Source organism: Marmota marmota, unplaced genomic scaffold (genome assembly GCF_001458135.2).
Source record: "Marmota marmota marmota unplaced genomic scaffold, marMar, whole genome shotgun sequence".
NCBI lineage: Eukaryota > Metazoa > Chordata > Mammalia > Rodentia > Sciuridae > Marmota > Marmota marmota.
This window is the reverse complement of record NW_026000185.1, coordinates 28,420,716-28,437,368: the sequence shown is the minus strand read 5'-3', so window position 1 is coordinate 28,437,368 and position 16,653 is coordinate 28,420,716. Positions and strand designations below refer to the sequence as shown.

Genomic DNA, 16,653 nt, shown 5'->3' with positions numbered 1-16,653 from the left:
CATGTCCCCCTCCTTGAGACTGAGGTCTTCAGGCTCCAAAGCCAGCAGGCTTGTCAAGGGTTGTCAGTAAAAGCAAGGGTGCTCTGCAGAAGAGCTCCCCTGGGGCAGGCGCGTGCACACACACACACACACACACACACAGTGACAGAGGATGGGTTGCTTAAGAAGCCCGTGGTGTTCTGGACTGTTCTAAAAGCTGCCTCTCAGCCATGCTCCTCCAAGCAGGTCATGGATCAGGAAGCTCCATCCCAACTGTCAAGTTCAACTATGGAATCCAATGGGCCTCCCTCTTGAGACCCCAGACCCCAGCTCCTCATCTTGTCCTGGCCCCCGTTTTCTTGCTTGGGAAAGCCAAGACCACCCAGGGCCCCCAGCCACTCACCCATACAGAGGCAGGGTCTCAAGGACTCTTAATCCACACCTGTCCCTGACACCTGCATCCACTCTGCCCCGAAGTCCCAGCAGGTTCAAGGGTGTTAAGAAGAAAAATCATGCCCACTTCTGCACTCTGCCAGGGACATAGGGTGAGCACCAATTCTGGGTGGGATGTGCTGGGGAATTCCAGTTGTAGCCTCCCTCGGGCAGGAGGCCCTGGTCACAGCTTGCCCATGAAGACAGTTTCTGGGAAGGTGAGGGATGGGTTGGCCTCAAGAACCAGCCCCCAAGTGTCCGACAGCTAGTGGAAGTCCCTCCAGGGTGGAGGGACGTTGGTCTGAGTTTTGCATGGTCAGGGGTACCCAGAGGGAGCTGGGGTGCCCCTGAAAGGAACAGTCCTGCAGAGGCCTGGGGGCACTAGAGGAAGAGCAGTCTTAGTGTCAAGTGCTGACCAGTGGTCAGGCCAGGCCAGCGCTAAGGAAAGACACGATGAGGCATGGTTAGGACCAAAGGATGGTGGGAGACAGACTGGGGCTTTGCCTCCTCTTGGTGTGTTGCGGGGAGGCCTCAGTTTCCCTATAGTAAGTGGTTATTGGAGGGTGGCGCTGCCAGCCTCCAACAGAGGAGCCTTAGTTCTGACCGCCTTCCCCCTCACACACTGGATCCTCCACGGATGGAGCAGAGTGAGGGTGCAGAAGTAAAGGCCAATCTTGGGGTGAGTGTGTTGCCTGCGTCCTGCCGGGCAGCACGCCTGTGTGGGGCAGCCTTGCAGGGTGCCGGGCGGCCATCATTGCCTCGGGCGGTGGACCATCCTTCCTCTGCGGACACAGTAGCCTGTGGTGCGGGAGGCCGATGTGCCCAGAAACCCAAGCCCCTGCGGTCTGTGGGCGGGGCTTCTGCCTCTCCCCGCCCCCAGGCCGCCACCCACTGCGCGGTGGATCGATTGGTCGCTGGCCCATTAGCGGGGGCGCCTCGCTGGCTCATCAATATTTTAAGGAATGACCCGGCCTTGGGGTCCGGAACTGCGCGCCGGCCGGGGAGGGGGTGCTGGAGACCGGCTCCCCCCCCCCTTTTCCAATTTTCGGTGCTATTTTTACCTGCGGAAAGCCGGCCGCCCCCTCCCCCGCCCGAGCGTGTGCGGCGGGCGGCGGGGCTGCAAATCTAGCCCAGCTTGGGGCCGGGGTCGTGGGCCGGGTTCTGGCCTTGGGATGAGGACTGGCCTTGGAAAGGCCGAGAGCAGGGACTGGATCAGGTTTCCCCCACCCCGCCCCTCCGAAGCCCCATCCCACCAAGATGGGAACCAATACAAAAAAAGAAAAAGAAAACGGTTTTTTTCCGGGGGAAGAAGCCAGACAGCCCAGGCAAGCCTAGGAAAAGCTGGGGGCGATAGACTGGGGAGGGTGGTCTGCCGCCCACGCGCCCTGGGGCCAGCACCCGATCCCTGGAGCACGGCGACTTCCTTTGTCTCCAGTGCCAGCCCTCAGAGAGGAAACTGAAGGTGGGAGGGAACCCCAGCCGGTTCCTGGCCGCAGTGCAGTGACAGCTGGACCCCATTCTTCGGTATCCAAGGGCCATGGCCTCTGCGTCAGAATCAAGAGCCCCTGCCACCGCTGCTCCCTGTTTACCAGAGGGGAAGCTGAGGCCCTGGGAGACACTGGGTCTGTCCTAGAGAGCCTGATCTCCCAGCACTGGTTCAGCAGGCCTTTTGTGGCTCCCTGGGGACCATAGGAGGAAGGCTGGGACCTGACCACAGAAACCAGAGGGCTGAGGGCGGTAGGGTTGATGGAGCTTGGGAGGGAGAGCCAGTGCAGGGCCAGCCCTGGAAGAGGAGAGAATTTTGCACAGTCCGAGGCTGGAAGAATTCGGGTAGCTGGAGGAGTGACCTGGGCAGAACACAGGCAGAACTGGGAAGCTGCAGGCCCAGGGAGCCCTAGGCCAGCTGAGTTCAATTCACAGACCTTCAAGGCCAGCCCAGACAGTAGGAGCAAGGGTGACAGTCCATCCTGCCTCTGGTGCCTCTGGGTTCTCCGCCCCCTTGGACCCTCCTTTCTCCATATCTGGATCCACAGTTCCCTGCACAGTGATTGTTTGAATGTTACACTGGCTGGTCCCCTGAGTTGGATGGAAACATTTCTGGCCCCACCCAGAGGTCAGGGGAAACCACCCTGGCCTGCCCAAGCCTGCACTTGCTCAGAACATTGCAGGGTCCACTTCTCATGCTGCTTTTCTGGGGAAGGGGGCCCCCATTTGCATTTGAGGAAAACAACCTCTGAGATTGGGGGTGTGGTCAGCATTTCTCAGGGAGCCGGAGGGTTAGGCCTTGAACCCAGGTCAGCTGCTTGGCATTCTCCCCAACTCTGGCCCCAAAGACAGTTAGGGACAGCACACCCTTACTCTAGCCATAGCCAGATCCTCTTCCCTGTGGTCTGCAGCCTCCCCTCTGTCTCCTATGGAGGAGAAACTGGGCCCCAGTTTCTCCATCTGTAACTAGGTGCAGTGCTCCTTGCTGACCCTGATGCTTGAGGACTTTTACCTCTGGCTACTTGACCCTTGCTTAGTCCCCAGGGACACAGAGGGCTGCTGGGCCCATGGGCTCCTGACCAGCCAGCAGTGTTGAGGAGGAGTGGTCAGGGCAGCCCCGACCCAGTGCCTTCCCACCAGTTCCTGCTTCAGACATGACCACACCTGCCAAGAGCCTTGGCAGGGTCCTCTTCAAGTTCCACCCCTCCCCATGAGGGCCAACTGCACCCACATGTGACAGCCTGCCCAGGGCCCTGTCCCTTGACTCCATCCCTTCTCCCTGGGGAGATTTTTCCCAGCCAGCAGGAAGAGTGGAAGGGACAGGGAATGGATGGCCCCTGCCTGCCCCACCGCCCCATGTAGGGCTCACTTGCTTCACCTGGCCTTCCTGAGCTGCCCTGTTCCCTATTCTGACCCCTGTAGAGGTTTCAGTAGTACGCGGGAGTGAGGGGGAGGGGACATGGCCACTGTGGCCCTGGCCTGCTGGATAGATGGATGGGCTTGGGGCCCTGGGACAGGGCCTTGTGGTTTTAGCTGCAGCCCACCCCCCAGGAAGTGCCCCTGGGGATCTGCCTCCCCACCTTCTCTGGAGGCCATGCTGACTGCTGGCAGGTGTGCTGCTGCCTCTGTCCCCAGGGGAAGGAGCAAGAGCCAGCCGTCTGGGGTATGACCTAGACCTGCCTTGGCCCTGAAGGAGTGCTTGTGCCAGGTCGGGAGACAGTGGGAGCACCCTGCAACTAGAACTCGCTGGAGAGACACACAGGAGGGGCCTGTGGAGCCCAGAGGAGCCACCAGTGCCAGCCTGGGGTGAGGGGCAGGAAGGCTTCCTGGAGGAAGCAGCCCCTGGACTTGTTCTAGAAGAGTGAGTAGGAGTTATCCAGGGATGAGAGGAGGAGCAGCAGGGCAGGGAAAAGGTCAGGCCCAAGCACTGACCCCCATTTTCATGGATTCAGCACCCCCACCCCCAAATCTAAAGCCCTGGTAAGTCCCACTGCAGCTATTGCTCAGGCTGCAGATGGGAAGCCCAGACCTTCCTAACCTCCTGCCTCCCTCGCCCCAGTACTGGGCAGGAGTCTCCCTGCCAGTTTGGAAACCTGTCCTCAGTACTTCCTCCCCGGGTGGGTCCTGTGGCTTGCGACTGCAGATGGAAGCTGACCCAAGGAGAGGGAATTCCCAGGGTGCCCTCAGCACAGAGGCCCTGCAGGTGGTCCCCAGAAATAGGGCAGCGTTCTCACCTGGCACTTAATTACAGGGCCCGACTCCCCCGGGAGGCCTGAGATGGTGCTCCCCAGAGCTGGGAGAGAGGAGCATGCCGGGAACTGCAGGGATCCTGGGAGGGCAGGTGAGGGCATGGCCCCCTGTCAGCCCCTTAGGAGGACAGTCCCTCCATCCCAACACCAGGCCGGTCCCTCAGGGGGGAGGGCCCCAGGGCAGAGCCTCAGCTCCTCACTTATTTTCCCTTAGTGATTTTCACCCTGACCTGGAGGGGGGTGGGAGTGTGCACCTGGGCCTGGCACCCGGGGAAAATGGCCACTTAGGGGGACCAAGAGGCAAGTCCCCACAAGTGACCGACTGGACATGGGGAAGGATGGCCTTGCTGGGCAGTAGGAAGGAAGCTGGGGAGGCAGCCACTGGGATTCCTAGGTTGAGGATTCCTCCAGAAGGCTGGGCTTGGCCGGGAGTTCTGGAGGGAACAGCGAGCAGGCCTCTGTGAGGGGAGGTGGAACCTTCAATGCCCGTACACACGAAAAATGGCCCATGCTCTTTCCATATAGGGAGGTGACCCCTGAGTCCCAGACTCATGAAGACCTGGATAAGAATCCTAGACCTCTCTTGTCACTGATAAGTCCTCAGGCCCCGTGTGGTGACAGCTGTGACACCACGTGGTGTGCTGAACACATTCATTTGTTCCTTCATTCCGTCACTGTTGACTGAGCACCTGCTATGTGCCCGGTACTGGGGACAGCTACACTTAGACTTGCAGCACTGTCACTATCCCTGCCTTGTGAAACCTGCCTTCTGGAGGAAGAGGGCAGAGGAGGACACACAACCAGATGAGCAAACACATCTGTGCTGGAGAGTATGGAACATTTATTGTTCTCAATAGAGTGTCCAGGCCAGGCAGTGGGGCAGAATGATATTAGAAAAGCCCCAAAGGATGTGAGGGAGAGGACACTGAAGGCACAAGCAAAGGCCCTGAGGTGGGAACCCAGCCAGCACACCTCCAGGATGGCAAGTAGGCAGGCACCCAGGAGCAAGCAGCAGGAGGCGGGTCTACAGAGGTAAATGCAGTAGCTGCTGCCAGGCCTGGGGAGCCGGGAAGGACTCTGACTTCTGCTCCCAGCTTTGGTGGGATTTGAGGGCAAAGGGACCAAATGTGTCCTGTGTTTTAATGGTGACTGGGGTCCTGGTGGAAAGCAGACTAGGGACTGAGGTCAGGCTCGCTGGACAGGTGAAGGCACTCTGAAGTACTGCAGGCAAGGGACGGATTTTTCTTTTTCTCCCCCTGAACTTGGGGTTGAACTCTGGGCAGCTCTACCGCTGAGCCACATCCCCAGCCCTTTTTATTTTTTATTTTGAGACACAGTCTTGCTAAGCGGCTGAGGCTGGTCTCAAACTTGCAGTCTTCCTGCCTTGCCCTCCCAAGACGTCACTGGAATTAGAGGCCACCATGCCAGGCTTGGGAAGGACTCAGAAGCCTGTGGAGGAGTGGCCAAGGGCTGGCTGGGCTCTCTGCCCATTTCAGAGGCAGAGCCAATTGGATTGTGTGTGACTTCTTCTTGCCCACCAGGTTTTGGGGACCTTAGAAGAGGTTACTGAGGAAAGTGAGGTCACTGAAGGCTTATAGGGGCCCCACTTGAAGGCATCTGTCACTCCAGCCTCCTCTGCAGACCACAGGAATGACCCTGGGGTTCCCTGAGATTGCTGTTTGGAAGGATATGAATGTGGGGGCTCCCTTCCCTGGGGACACCACGTTGTCCTCGGTTTCCTTCCTCTTCACGCTTCCCGGCTGCTCTAGCAGCTGAGGGCAGCAGTCTGCAGCACTCACATGCACAGCCTTGGGGAGCCCGGCTGCCCAAAGGAGGTGACAGATGGGCACGCAGGTCAGAGGTCAGAAGGTCACTGCTGCTCTTGTCCCCACAGCTGCAGGATACCACAATGGGACGGGAGCCATGAACGGTGCCGACCCTGGCGCCGCCGCCGCTACCCCGGTCCCTGTCCCGGACTGGCGGCAGTTCTGCGAGCTGCATGCGCAAGTGGCCGCCGTGGACTTCGCGCACAAGTTTTGCCGCTTCTTGCGGGACAACCCGGCCTACGACACGCCGGACGCCGGGACCTCCTTTTCCCGCCACTTCACCGCCAACTTCCTGGACGTCTTCAGCGAGGAGGTGCGCCGCATGCTGGTGGCAGGGCCAGCGTCGCGGGGGACCCCTGAGCGGGCCAACGCCATGGAGCCTGAGCCCGTGGGGACCTCAGCGCTCAAGACTACGGCCTATGGCCACTCGCGGAGCTCGGAGGACGTGTCGGCGCACGTGGCGGCCAAGGCCCGGGTCCGCAAGGGCTTCTCCCTGCGCAACATGAGCCTGTGCGTGGTGGACGGTGTGCGGGACATGTGGCACCGGCGTGCCTCCCCTGAGCCTGAAGCTGGGGCCACCCCGAGGGCCGCTGAGCCCCCTGCGGAGCCACGTGACAAGTGGACACGGCGCCTTCGGCTATCGCGGACTCTGGCGGCCAAGGTGGAGCTGGTGGACATTCAGCGCGAGGGTGCGCTGCGCTTTATGGTGGCGGACGATGCAGCCACAGGCCCTGGGGGCGCCGCGCAGTGGCAGAAGTGCCGCCTGCTCCTACGCAGGGCGGTTGCGGGGGAACGCTTCCGCCTGGAGTTCTTCGTACCGCCCAAGGTGAGCTTCTCCCTGTACCCTGGAGGATGGAGGAAGAGGAGGGCAGCAGCTCCGGCAGCTTCTGGTTGAGGACCCAGTGGCCTCATCAGATGGATAGGATGCTGGCCCAGCTCTGCCTCCTGGGTAAACCCCACCCTTCCTCTGTGAACCAGGAAAGGGAACCGCGCCTGGGTGCTAAGGAGCCTGGCTGGCCGCCTGCCCTCCTTTCCTCCTCACCCTGGCACCAGGGAAGGCACTGGTCAGCGAGGAGGCCTGCTGGATGAGGGACAGGCAGTGACAGAGCACACTCAGAGAGGGGCCCCAGGAGGCCTGCTTCTGGGCTGCCAGGCTCCAGCCCTGCTCTGCCAGTGGCCCTTTTCCAGCCAGAGGAAGGCAAGGCTTCTCACTGGCCGTCACCACCTCTTGGGCGTCTCTGCTCACTGTCTGAGTGCACTGGCCCCTGGCCCTCTTGGGGACTGGCCATCAGAACACTGACAGTAGCTTGGGCCTTCTCCAAGTGGCAAGCCTGCTTGTTAGTAAAGTGGGAATGATTGTCCCCTTAGTACTCACTTCCTGAGATCCCACCATGTGCCCAGCCCTCAGGCTGGTGGCCATGTGCACATACAAGATGTCCTCCTCCCAGTACCCCAGTCAGGTGGGCACCTGGTCCCCAGGTCACAGAAGAAAACACAAACTTATTATACCCAGAAAAGGGGTGTGGCCTATCCCCAGTGGGTGGCAGAGATGGGCTAATTATACCCATCACCCTGGTGTTTGGGATTGAAAGGAGTGGGGGTGGGGTTCCTGGCACACAGGTTGAGTAGGTATAGAAACTGACAACACCCCTCGGGGGCCCATGCAGGCTCCCAGCCACCCCTGGGCCCGCCTGAGTTTCTTGGGAACTCAGTATACCCCTCCTAGAAGTGCAGGTGTGTGGGCTCCCCGAGGACAGGTGCTCATGAGCCACAGGGCTCTAGAGAGGTGACTTCCCTGAGACACTCTGAAGAGCTTCTCCCCAAGTCCCAGAACTCCCAGGCTTCACAAGGACTCTTTGTCAGTCCCCTTAGGTCCCTGAGAGAAATCATAGCCACTAAGCCCAACTCCACCCCTTGGCAGACAGGGAGACCAAGGCCCCGTGAGAGGTGGGGCTCACCCAAGGTCACCCAGAGGGCAGGGCAGAGGCCCAAGGCTTTACCCCCTCCACCCCTGAGTGGCAGTCACAGCTGTCTGTCTGTAAATAGCTGTGTCTGCTGCCCTGGGGGAGGGGACGCAGCAGCTGGTGCCCTCTGCCTTGGTCTCTGCAGAACCTGCCAGCTTTACCACTGTCAGAAGGCAGGTTCCTGAAGGGTCACAGGACCCTTCCACAACCTCTGAGGAAGGCCAATGTGTTTCTACCCCATAATGTCTTTCTCATCTTCACACAAACATTGGAACATATCTTGGTATTTGGGAGTGCTCCCAGGGGAAGGGTGGATCACACCAGGGGGCATTTTCTGTTGCTATAATAAAATACCTGAAGCTAGATATTAGATAAAGAAAAGAGATTTCTTCATCACAATTTTGGAGGCTGAAAGTCCAAGAGCAGGAAGCTCCACGTTTCCGGTCTCTGCTGAGGATCTTCTTGGCCTGTCACAACACAGCAGAGAAGGCAAAAGGGAAATGGCTGCATGCCGGGAAGGCCAAGTTTATGGAGCAATCAATCTCCCTCCTGGAACAGCGCCAGGGGCCCTGGAGACTACATTAACCTCTTCCCAGGGCAGTGCCCCCAGTGACCCGCCACCTTCCACCAGACCCCAATTCTTAAAGGTCCCACTGCCTCCTGATAGCGGCAGAGTGGGGACCCAGCCTCCAGCACAGGTCCCCTTGGGGAGCAAACCACATCCAAACCCCAGAACATGCTAAGGGCTCAGGTTAGGTTTTCCAAATGTGTCTGGCCACAGGGTGGAAGAGCACCCAGGGCACCCCTGCTGACACCCCACTGCTGGGCCACCCCCCAGGTCTGCATCTCCCTTCACCTCTGGGCACTGGCTGCACCTCAGAGCAGTCGGGAGTGTGGGGTCTGCAGGCGCAGGGCCTGGGCTGGGTGTCCCAGCCCAAGTGTCTGGCTTCCTGCCCTCTCATCCCAGCAGGAAGGGTCTCCTGAACCCCAGGTCCCCTCAACCCTACTCCAGGCCAGACTTACGGACCCAAGAAGCAGTGGGGCTGGCCTCTGCCGTTGGGTTGCCACCAGGAAACCCACATTTGCAGGCTGGATACAAACTTTAATAGAGTGAGCTCCTGGGGCCCCGGGAGAGACACTGGAGCTGCCCAAAGGGGGACAGGGACAGGGCGTGAGCTGAGGGAGCCAAAGACAGTGGGGAAGGAGCACAGGAGTTCTGGCAGGACCAGCTGCCCCAGTACAGCTGGCCCCAGGCGCCAGCCCGAGGAACCACAGTGGCTCCAGCCAGCAGGAACCTCCACTGCCCTACCCACCCATGACCACCAGGACCCCCAGCCCCACTGGCTACTCTGATGGCCTGACACCCTGCCCAGCCAAGCCCCTGGGTCACGGCTCCCAGCCCAGCCCTGCAGCCACTGGACGGTGGCCAGGCCTACCCGGAATTCCCTGCTGCCTGCCCACCGAATGTGTGGTCTTTCCCTTTCCTCCTAGAAAGTCCCTGTCCTAGAGCCCGAACCCTCCGGGAATCCTAGTCCCAGATCCAAGGCCACGGCCAGGAGCTTTAGGGCAGAGCACACAGAGCCAGGCACCTAGGGAACCTGCCAGCACCCTGGGTCCCCCTGCGGTGGCCTTGGGAACACTAGTCTCTTTTACCCACAGCTGGGGACAGGGCCCTGCTCTGCTCCAGAGCCCTGTTCTCAGGCAGGAGCGCTGAGCCAGCTCCTCACCTGAAGCAGGAGGCCAGCTTTTCTTCTTCTTTTTTTTAATGAACTAGAAGAGAATAGAAAACACCACATTCCATCACACGCAGGGCAAATGTCGCCCAGTGGGAAGCTGGTTTCAGATACTTTTACCTGGGTAGGTGCATGCTGGGCTGCAGCGTCAAGTGCATTTCTTACTGTGGGTCAAGGTCAAAAGTGGGAAGACCACAGGTCTGGAGGAGGTGTGAGGCGGGGGGCAGCCCAGGTGGGGCTCACCCCTCAAGACCTGCGGGTCGGAGGCTCAGACGTCAGTCTCAGTCCAGTCCCTGACTTGCTGCATGACCACAGTGGGACATCCCTCGTTGCCTCCCTCAACTTTCCCATCTGTGAACTGGGGACTAGGACACCTTTATGCCAGGGTGACCACAGCAGTTCCACGCTGGGGACTGCTCTGATCCCCGAGAGCTAGGAGAGGTAGAGAGGGTGTCGGGAGGCCCTGGGGCAGCCCTGACTGACCTTTCCCCTGGCCTCTTAGGCCTCCAGGCCCAAGGTCAGCATCCCTCTGTCGGCCATCATTGAGGTCCGCACCACCATGCCCTTGGAAATGCCTGAGAAGGACAACACGTTCGTGCTCAAGGTGAGACCCCACCCTGGTCCTGATGATCCTCTGGCTGCCCAAGACCACCTCCCTCCTGGGTGGCCAGCTGAGGGCAACGGGGGGAGGAAGCCCCTGGGACAGATGTCTTGCACCTACCCAGGACCCGAGTCTGGGGCTGGGCTCTGGGTAGGTAGGTGGCCGGGCACCAGGGGCCATCTGGACCCCGTCCTATTTCCTCCAGGCCTGGGTGAGTTTCACTTCCTTCCCTCCCTTCCTTGCTGGAGCCAGGGCACATGCACCCCCCAGGCAGGAACTGGTGGCTAGCTTGCAGCAGTTATGCAAATGTTCCTGTCGCAGGGCACTGGAGTGTGGGAACTGGCCTGGGCCCACAGAGGGCACAAAGGCACTGCAGGTGGCGGGAGGCACCCCATCCTTTTCCCAGGCCCCACCTTCCCTGGGGTGGCCTGCTGGTCTACTGAGGACAGGGCTCTGGGCTGCCAGGGCTGCGGTCCCTGTGCCTCCTGGAAGGATCAGAGAGTGTTTATGAGGCAGAGTCTCCAGGGATGCCCGGTCCTACCCACCCGAAGCCACATGAAGCCCCCACCCTCTTCTCCAGGCCCCGGGGGTGTGTATTTACCCACCCATCCCTGTGTGTTTAGTCACGAACTCACTAATGCATTGGGCAAACATCTTCCCACCCTGTACCCTGAGTCACCCCAGGCTGGGGGGCTGAGGACACAGCCCTTGCCCACCTGGCATTCCCATCTGCGGGGTGTCCCCTGTACAAGCCCTGAGGCGGAGGGACTTGCCTGCCAGCTCCATAGTGGTACTCGGTTTCCCCGTATGTTCAGAGAGAGATTAAAGAGGGGTCTCTGGGGACCCTCCCAACCCAATACTGTATTTTTATACAGACAAAAAGCCAAGAGCATGAGGCCTGGGCAACCCACAGACTTGGGTTAAGGTCCCAGCACTATCACTGATTGCTGTGTGACTTAAGCAAGTTATTTGCTCTCTCTGAACCTCAGTCATCATCATCTATAAAATGGGGACAAGCCAGGCATGGTGGCACACAGCAGCAATTCCAGCAACTCGAGAGGCTAAGACAGGAGAATTACAAGTTTGAGACCAGACTGGGCAACGTAGTGAGACCCTGTCTCAAAATAAAAAATTAAAAGGGCTCAAAAATGGCTCGAAAATGGCTCAGTGGTAGCATGCCCCTGGGTTTAAGCCCCACTGTTGCAATAAAATAAATTAATAAAATGGAGACAGGACATCAGCCCCCAGCCATGGAGCTGGTGGAAGCTTATCGGATGAGCTGTGGGGTAGGATCACACTAGCCCTAGCTCTCACAAGGGCCCTCTGGAGGTGACTTCTCTGGGGAGTGTGGCCATATTGGTAAAGTTCCAGGTGCAAAAGCAGGGGAGCCCCTCAACTCAGCATGCTGGGGGTCCAGGCCACTGTCCAGGCTGCAGCTCCAGGGCCTGAGGACATCAGGTCCGTGGAGCTGGGCTGCACCCCTGGGGCCCTGGCCTGGGTTTGGGCTGGTGCCTGGTGATGGCCCCACTGTCCTGCCTCCTCACCCCCACGAGTCACATGCACATTCATCCTGGGTCTGGAGCCCCCTGCCAAGGGGAGGGATGCTGGCGCTGGCCCAGACCCTGACGCCCTCTTTCCCAGGTGGAGAACGGAGCCGAGTACATCCTGGAGACCATCGACTCCCTGCAGAAACACTCCTGGGTGGCCGACATCCAGGGCTGCGTGGACCCTGGGTGAGTGCTGGAGTGGCCCCAGGAGGGGGACAGGTTGGGCCCTTGGTCCTGACCACACAGGGAGCAGCCTCTAGGGCAGGGCAGGAGCTAAGCTCCAGAAATGGGCTTCGCTCATCCTGGTCCCCTCCAGGTTGGTGCTGGCGGGCTCCCCATGCCCTGACCCCATCCTGACCACCTGTGGGCTCTGTGGGGCCTGCTCTGGAGGGCCAGGGTCTAGGGACCTGGAAAGATTGGCCCCCGTCTTGTCTTCACCTCAGGGGAGCCTCCAACTACCAAGAGATGGGCCGTGATGAGCCCAGGGGGCTGGGAGAAGCCCCTAACCCAGCCGCAGCCGGGGAAGGCCTGTGGTAAAGGTGCTCACCTAATCAGCTGCTTAGCAGAAGAGCAGGCCTGAGCCCGCAGACAGGGTGAAGAAAAGCAGAAAGAACAACCCACAAAAGGTGTCCATGTGTACCAAGAGCCTGGGACTTGTAGGGGCTGTTAAGACCTCCAGGATGGCTCGTGCAGGAGGTTCTCATGAGAGCCCAGGAAGCTAGTAGGTCAGGGCAGAAGGGAGCCATGGCGGATCATAAACAGGGAGCAGCTCTGGTCAGCTGTCCAGGGAGAGTAGCAGGGAGGCTGACTCCACCATCTAGGAGAGATCCTGAGGCCAGGAGCAGGAGGGGCAGGCCAGCCGAGGGCCGCACACTTGGCAGTGCTCTTCTGGCTAATGGGGTGAGCCGCCCTGGGGGGGGGCCGCTGCTTTCTAATTAACAGCTTCATTTAAGGAAGCACAATTAAAGTCCTGAGTGCCTCCCAGGCCCTGATCCCCAAAGTGGTTGTAATCCCTCCCCTGCCACCCTGCCCGCCATCTGCTCTGCTAACTCCTTCCTGGCCTTCTCTCTTTACAGAACTGTAGAGCTTGGAGGGCCCCAGACACCTCACTTTACAAATGGGGAGACAAAGGCCTTGGGGGCCAAGGAAGCTGACCAGGCCCCGCCCACCACCAAGCCCTTATTAGGGGGCAGGGGGCATACAGCCTCAGAGGGCACTGTACCCATTTGGTGGCCTCTAGTCAGTCATATGGTGGCCACAGAGCCAGCCTAGGGTGAGGCTGGTCATGTGACTATCAGCCACTGCAGGGGCAGCTGGGGTGGGTCCAGGTCCCGGCAGGACACAGCTGTGCTTTCTCAACTCCACAGCGACAGCGAGGAAGACGCCGAGCTGTCCTGTGCCCGGGGAGCCTGCCTGGCCAGCCGCGTGGCCTCCTGCAGCTGTGAGCTCTTGACAGATGGTAGGAGGGGGCAGAGCTGAGTCACAGGTGACAGGGTGGGAGGGCTGGCGGCTGGGGGTGACAGATAAAGGAACGCGCATCTCACCTGCTATTCTCCCAGCGGCAGACCCGCCCCGACCCCAAGGACCCCAAGACACAACAGCAGCTGTGGGCGCCGTGGTGACAGCCCCACACAGCCGAGCTCGAGAGGCCGTCGGAGAGTCCCTGCTCCATGTCCCACTGGAGACCTTCCTGCAGACCCTGGAGTCCCCCAGTGGCAGTGGCAGTGATGGCAATAATGCAGGTACCGGGGCAGCTGGCTCTCCTATCTCTCCCCTCCTGGTCCCTGCTCTGGCCACGGGGACCTCTGGGTACCCTGTGGAGCCCTTGCTGAGCCTTGAAGCGGTGCCATTTCTTCCCACTGGTCCACAGCCGTTCTGGGTTTTGTTGGCACCTGGTCCTTCCCATTGGGCCTGGTTTCCATAGAAGACGCTCATGGAATGGGGTGCAGAGGGTTGGAACTGTGGGGGGACAGGGGACTTGATTTGTTCCCAGGTTGGTTGCCGACTTGCAGAGGGACCCAGCCCTTGCCCTCTGCTCTCAGTTCACCTTGTACTGATACCTGATGGGGGATCAGCTCCCTGCCCAGTTCTAAAATTAACCAAGCAGCATTTTACCAAAACCAAAGCAGCTGCCTCTCCTCTCTCCTCTCTGGCTTGCCCTGCCCTCTCCATCACCCTCACACTGTTGCTCCTCAGGGGAGGAAGGAGCCGCAGAGCAGGATCCCGAGGCTGAGCCAGAGCTGGAGCTCTCCGACTACCCCTGGTTCCATGGGACGCTGTCACGGGTCAAGGCCGCTCAGCTGGTGCTGGCAGGTGGACCCCGGAGCCACGGCCTCTTCGTGATCCGCCAAAGTGAGACGCGGCCTGGGGAGTACGTGCTGACCTTCAACTTCCAGGGCAAAGCCAAGGCAAGTGGCATAGGAATCCATGGGTAGAGCGACCACCCTGGGGCGGGTGCCAAGGTGGCCCTGGTCGTGAGGCTTAGGTGTGGCATGACTCTCCACAAATCAGGCTCACTCCTGCCCTTAGGGAAGCCACCTGTTGGTGACAGGGCACCTAACGCCAGGCCCTTCTGAGAACCAATCTGGCAAGTCGTTTGGGCATCTGTGCACTGGGGATCACACAGCACTGGGGCTTCCGAGGGCCTCCACCCAGAGCCACCTGGATGCAGGGCTGGGGCTAGCTGAGGCCCTCATGGTCGCGCCTCGACAGCGCCTCTTCCCTGCTCTGGTCACTTTACCAATCCCTCCTGGACCTGGCCTGTGCTCAGACAAGTGAGGGGAAGGAAAGCGCAGACTGGAGGGGAGGTGCTGGGTGGGGCAGGAGGGTGCACAGGCCTAGGGGGCAGAGCAGGGGACCCTGGTCTGAGGTGTGCAGAGGGTAAGAATCGCTGCGGCAGAAATAGGAAGGTGACCAGACAGGACCTAAAGTGAGCAGAGGTGTGCCACCCAGGAAGGGACCATGGGCCATGATGACCTATGGGGCCAAGAAAAATATGGCAAGAAAAGTCACAGAGTGGGCAGGAACCTCCGTGCCCCCCACCCCCACCAGACTCGTGTTTCTGATAAGGAAGCAGCCGCAGCCCTGGCTCCTTCTAGGATGTGATTTCCCGTCAGTCCCTGCTGCAGGAGGGGGTGCCCTAGGACTCCAGGTCTGCAGCTGGTGGTCATCGTCTGTCTGCTGGCCCCAGCTGGCCCTCCAGTGACCTCCAGGCCTCTCTCCTGGGCAGCCCCTTGCCCGACACCTCCTTGGAAGGCAGCCTGCCTTAGCAGGTCTTCTGATAGCTAGGCGCTTAACACTGTCCCCAGAGGATCACAGGTCACTTGGTGGCCAGCACTCCTCCAGGGAGGGCCTGGATCCTGCACATGCCTAAGCCAGGGGTTAGGATGGGGCCCAGCCCACCAGGCAGCATGGAGGGGGAAACAGGATGGGCAGGAGGCAACCTTGAATCTGCCTTTCCCCTCTGGCTGGCTGCCATTCCCCCAGAGTGAAACTGACCACTCTAGGTCTTAGTGGCAGGTAGAGCAGGACCCTCCACTGACACAGAGAAGGAAGAGCACTACTGTCCCAGAGGCAGCTCTTCCCCTCAGAGAATAAATGAAAGAAGAGTGAGAAGCATCTGCCTTGCTTCCACCTGCCTCTGGGGCCCTGCTCTGCCCAGAGAGGAGGCTGAGGTGGGACCCACTGGGCTTGGAGGAAGTGCTCCCAGCTCTGTGCTCTGTGACTGGGCGAGTCTCTCCCCCTTCCTGTTTCCACATCTCTAATATGGAGGCAATGATCCATATCTCCTGGGATTTGGGAGGGAGATGGGATGTGAAGGGCAAGGGCTCAGGCACAGAGTGGGTGCTCTCAGCCTGGCGACAACCCTTCAATCCCAACCCAGCTCTGTTGCTCCCCTCCCCCACTTACACCACAGGAGTGGCCCCACCTCCAGACGGGGCTCAGGTGTGAGAAGCACTGCGGTCTGTCTCACTGAGACTTAGTCCTCCAACAACCCCTAAAGGCACTAGACAAGCAGGTGATCAGCCCAGGACCCTGCCACTGACCACCTGCCTGTGTTCACAGCATCTGCGCCTGTCCCTGAATGGCCACGGCCAGTGCCATGTACAGCACCTGTGGTTCCAGTCCGTGCTTGACATGCTCCGCCACTTCCACACCCACCCCATTCCCCTGGAGTCAGGGGGCTCCGCCGACATCACCCTGCGCAGCTATGTGCGGGCCCAGGGCCCCCCACCTGGTAAGATGCCTCTACCTGGCCCGTGTGATCGCTTAGGAAGACAAGCAGGCAGGTGGCCACCCAGCATGGCTAGTCCCTGACCCAGAGTATCAAAGGCGCTCCCTCCCCCAGCCTGGCCATAGCTATTGTGAGCTATGGGGGGACGGGGGTGGGGGGCATCAGATATCAAGATAGGGAGGCAGCCCCACAACAAATAGGGCCCAGTGACCCCTGGAAAGTGGAGGGGGTGCTCAGGGGCAGCACAGGCGGGTTTTCTGGAGCTCTGTATGGGCTGAGGCTCAGCGCGCAGCTCTTGGGAGGAAGCACTAGCTGGGTGGTGTAGGGGGTGTCCGCATACGCAAGAGGAGTACGCTATCTGTGTCCGTGCATCACCACTTGCACAGGGCCAGTGTTCAAAGGTGGACACCTAAACCAGGGCCATGCGTCCCCATGCGTTCCAGGGCCTCACGGCCCAGCCAGGAACTCTGCACACCTGCCTGACTGGCCTGGGCCGGGGAGGATGGGGCGTGGGTGCCTCGGGCTGGGCGCTGACGCCACGCGACCTCTCACTGCAGACCCCGGGCCATCGCCCAGCACCATGCCCGCGCCCTCCGCCTGCTG

The 16,653-nt window shown here is 60.2% G+C and overlaps 1 protein-coding gene across 1 annotated transcript in view; it reads left to right on the top strand.

Moving 5' to 3' along the window:
• The first annotated feature begins 4,986 nt into the window (after window positions 1-4,986).
• Window positions 4,987-16,653, top strand: part of Sh2b2 (SH2B adaptor protein 2) — a 12,051-nt gene continuing 384 nt past the window's right edge. The window contains exons 1-9 of the mRNA XM_015490694.2: window positions 4,987-5,177; window positions 6,040-6,797; window positions 10,171-10,272; window positions 11,911-12,002; window positions 13,184-13,275; window positions 13,376-13,558; window positions 14,013-14,224; window positions 15,882-16,053; window positions 16,608-16,649. Coding sequence (XP_015346180.2) covers window positions 6,069-6,797; window positions 10,171-10,272; window positions 11,911-12,002; window positions 13,184-13,275; window positions 13,376-13,558; window positions 14,013-14,224; window positions 15,882-16,053; window positions 16,608-16,649 — 1,624 coding nt within the window. The 5' untranslated portion in view covers window positions 4,987-5,177; window positions 6,040-6,068. The remainder of the gene's footprint in view (window positions 5,178-6,039; window positions 6,798-10,170; window positions 10,273-11,910; window positions 12,003-13,183; window positions 13,276-13,375; window positions 13,559-14,012; window positions 14,225-15,881; window positions 16,054-16,607; window positions 16,650-16,653) is intronic.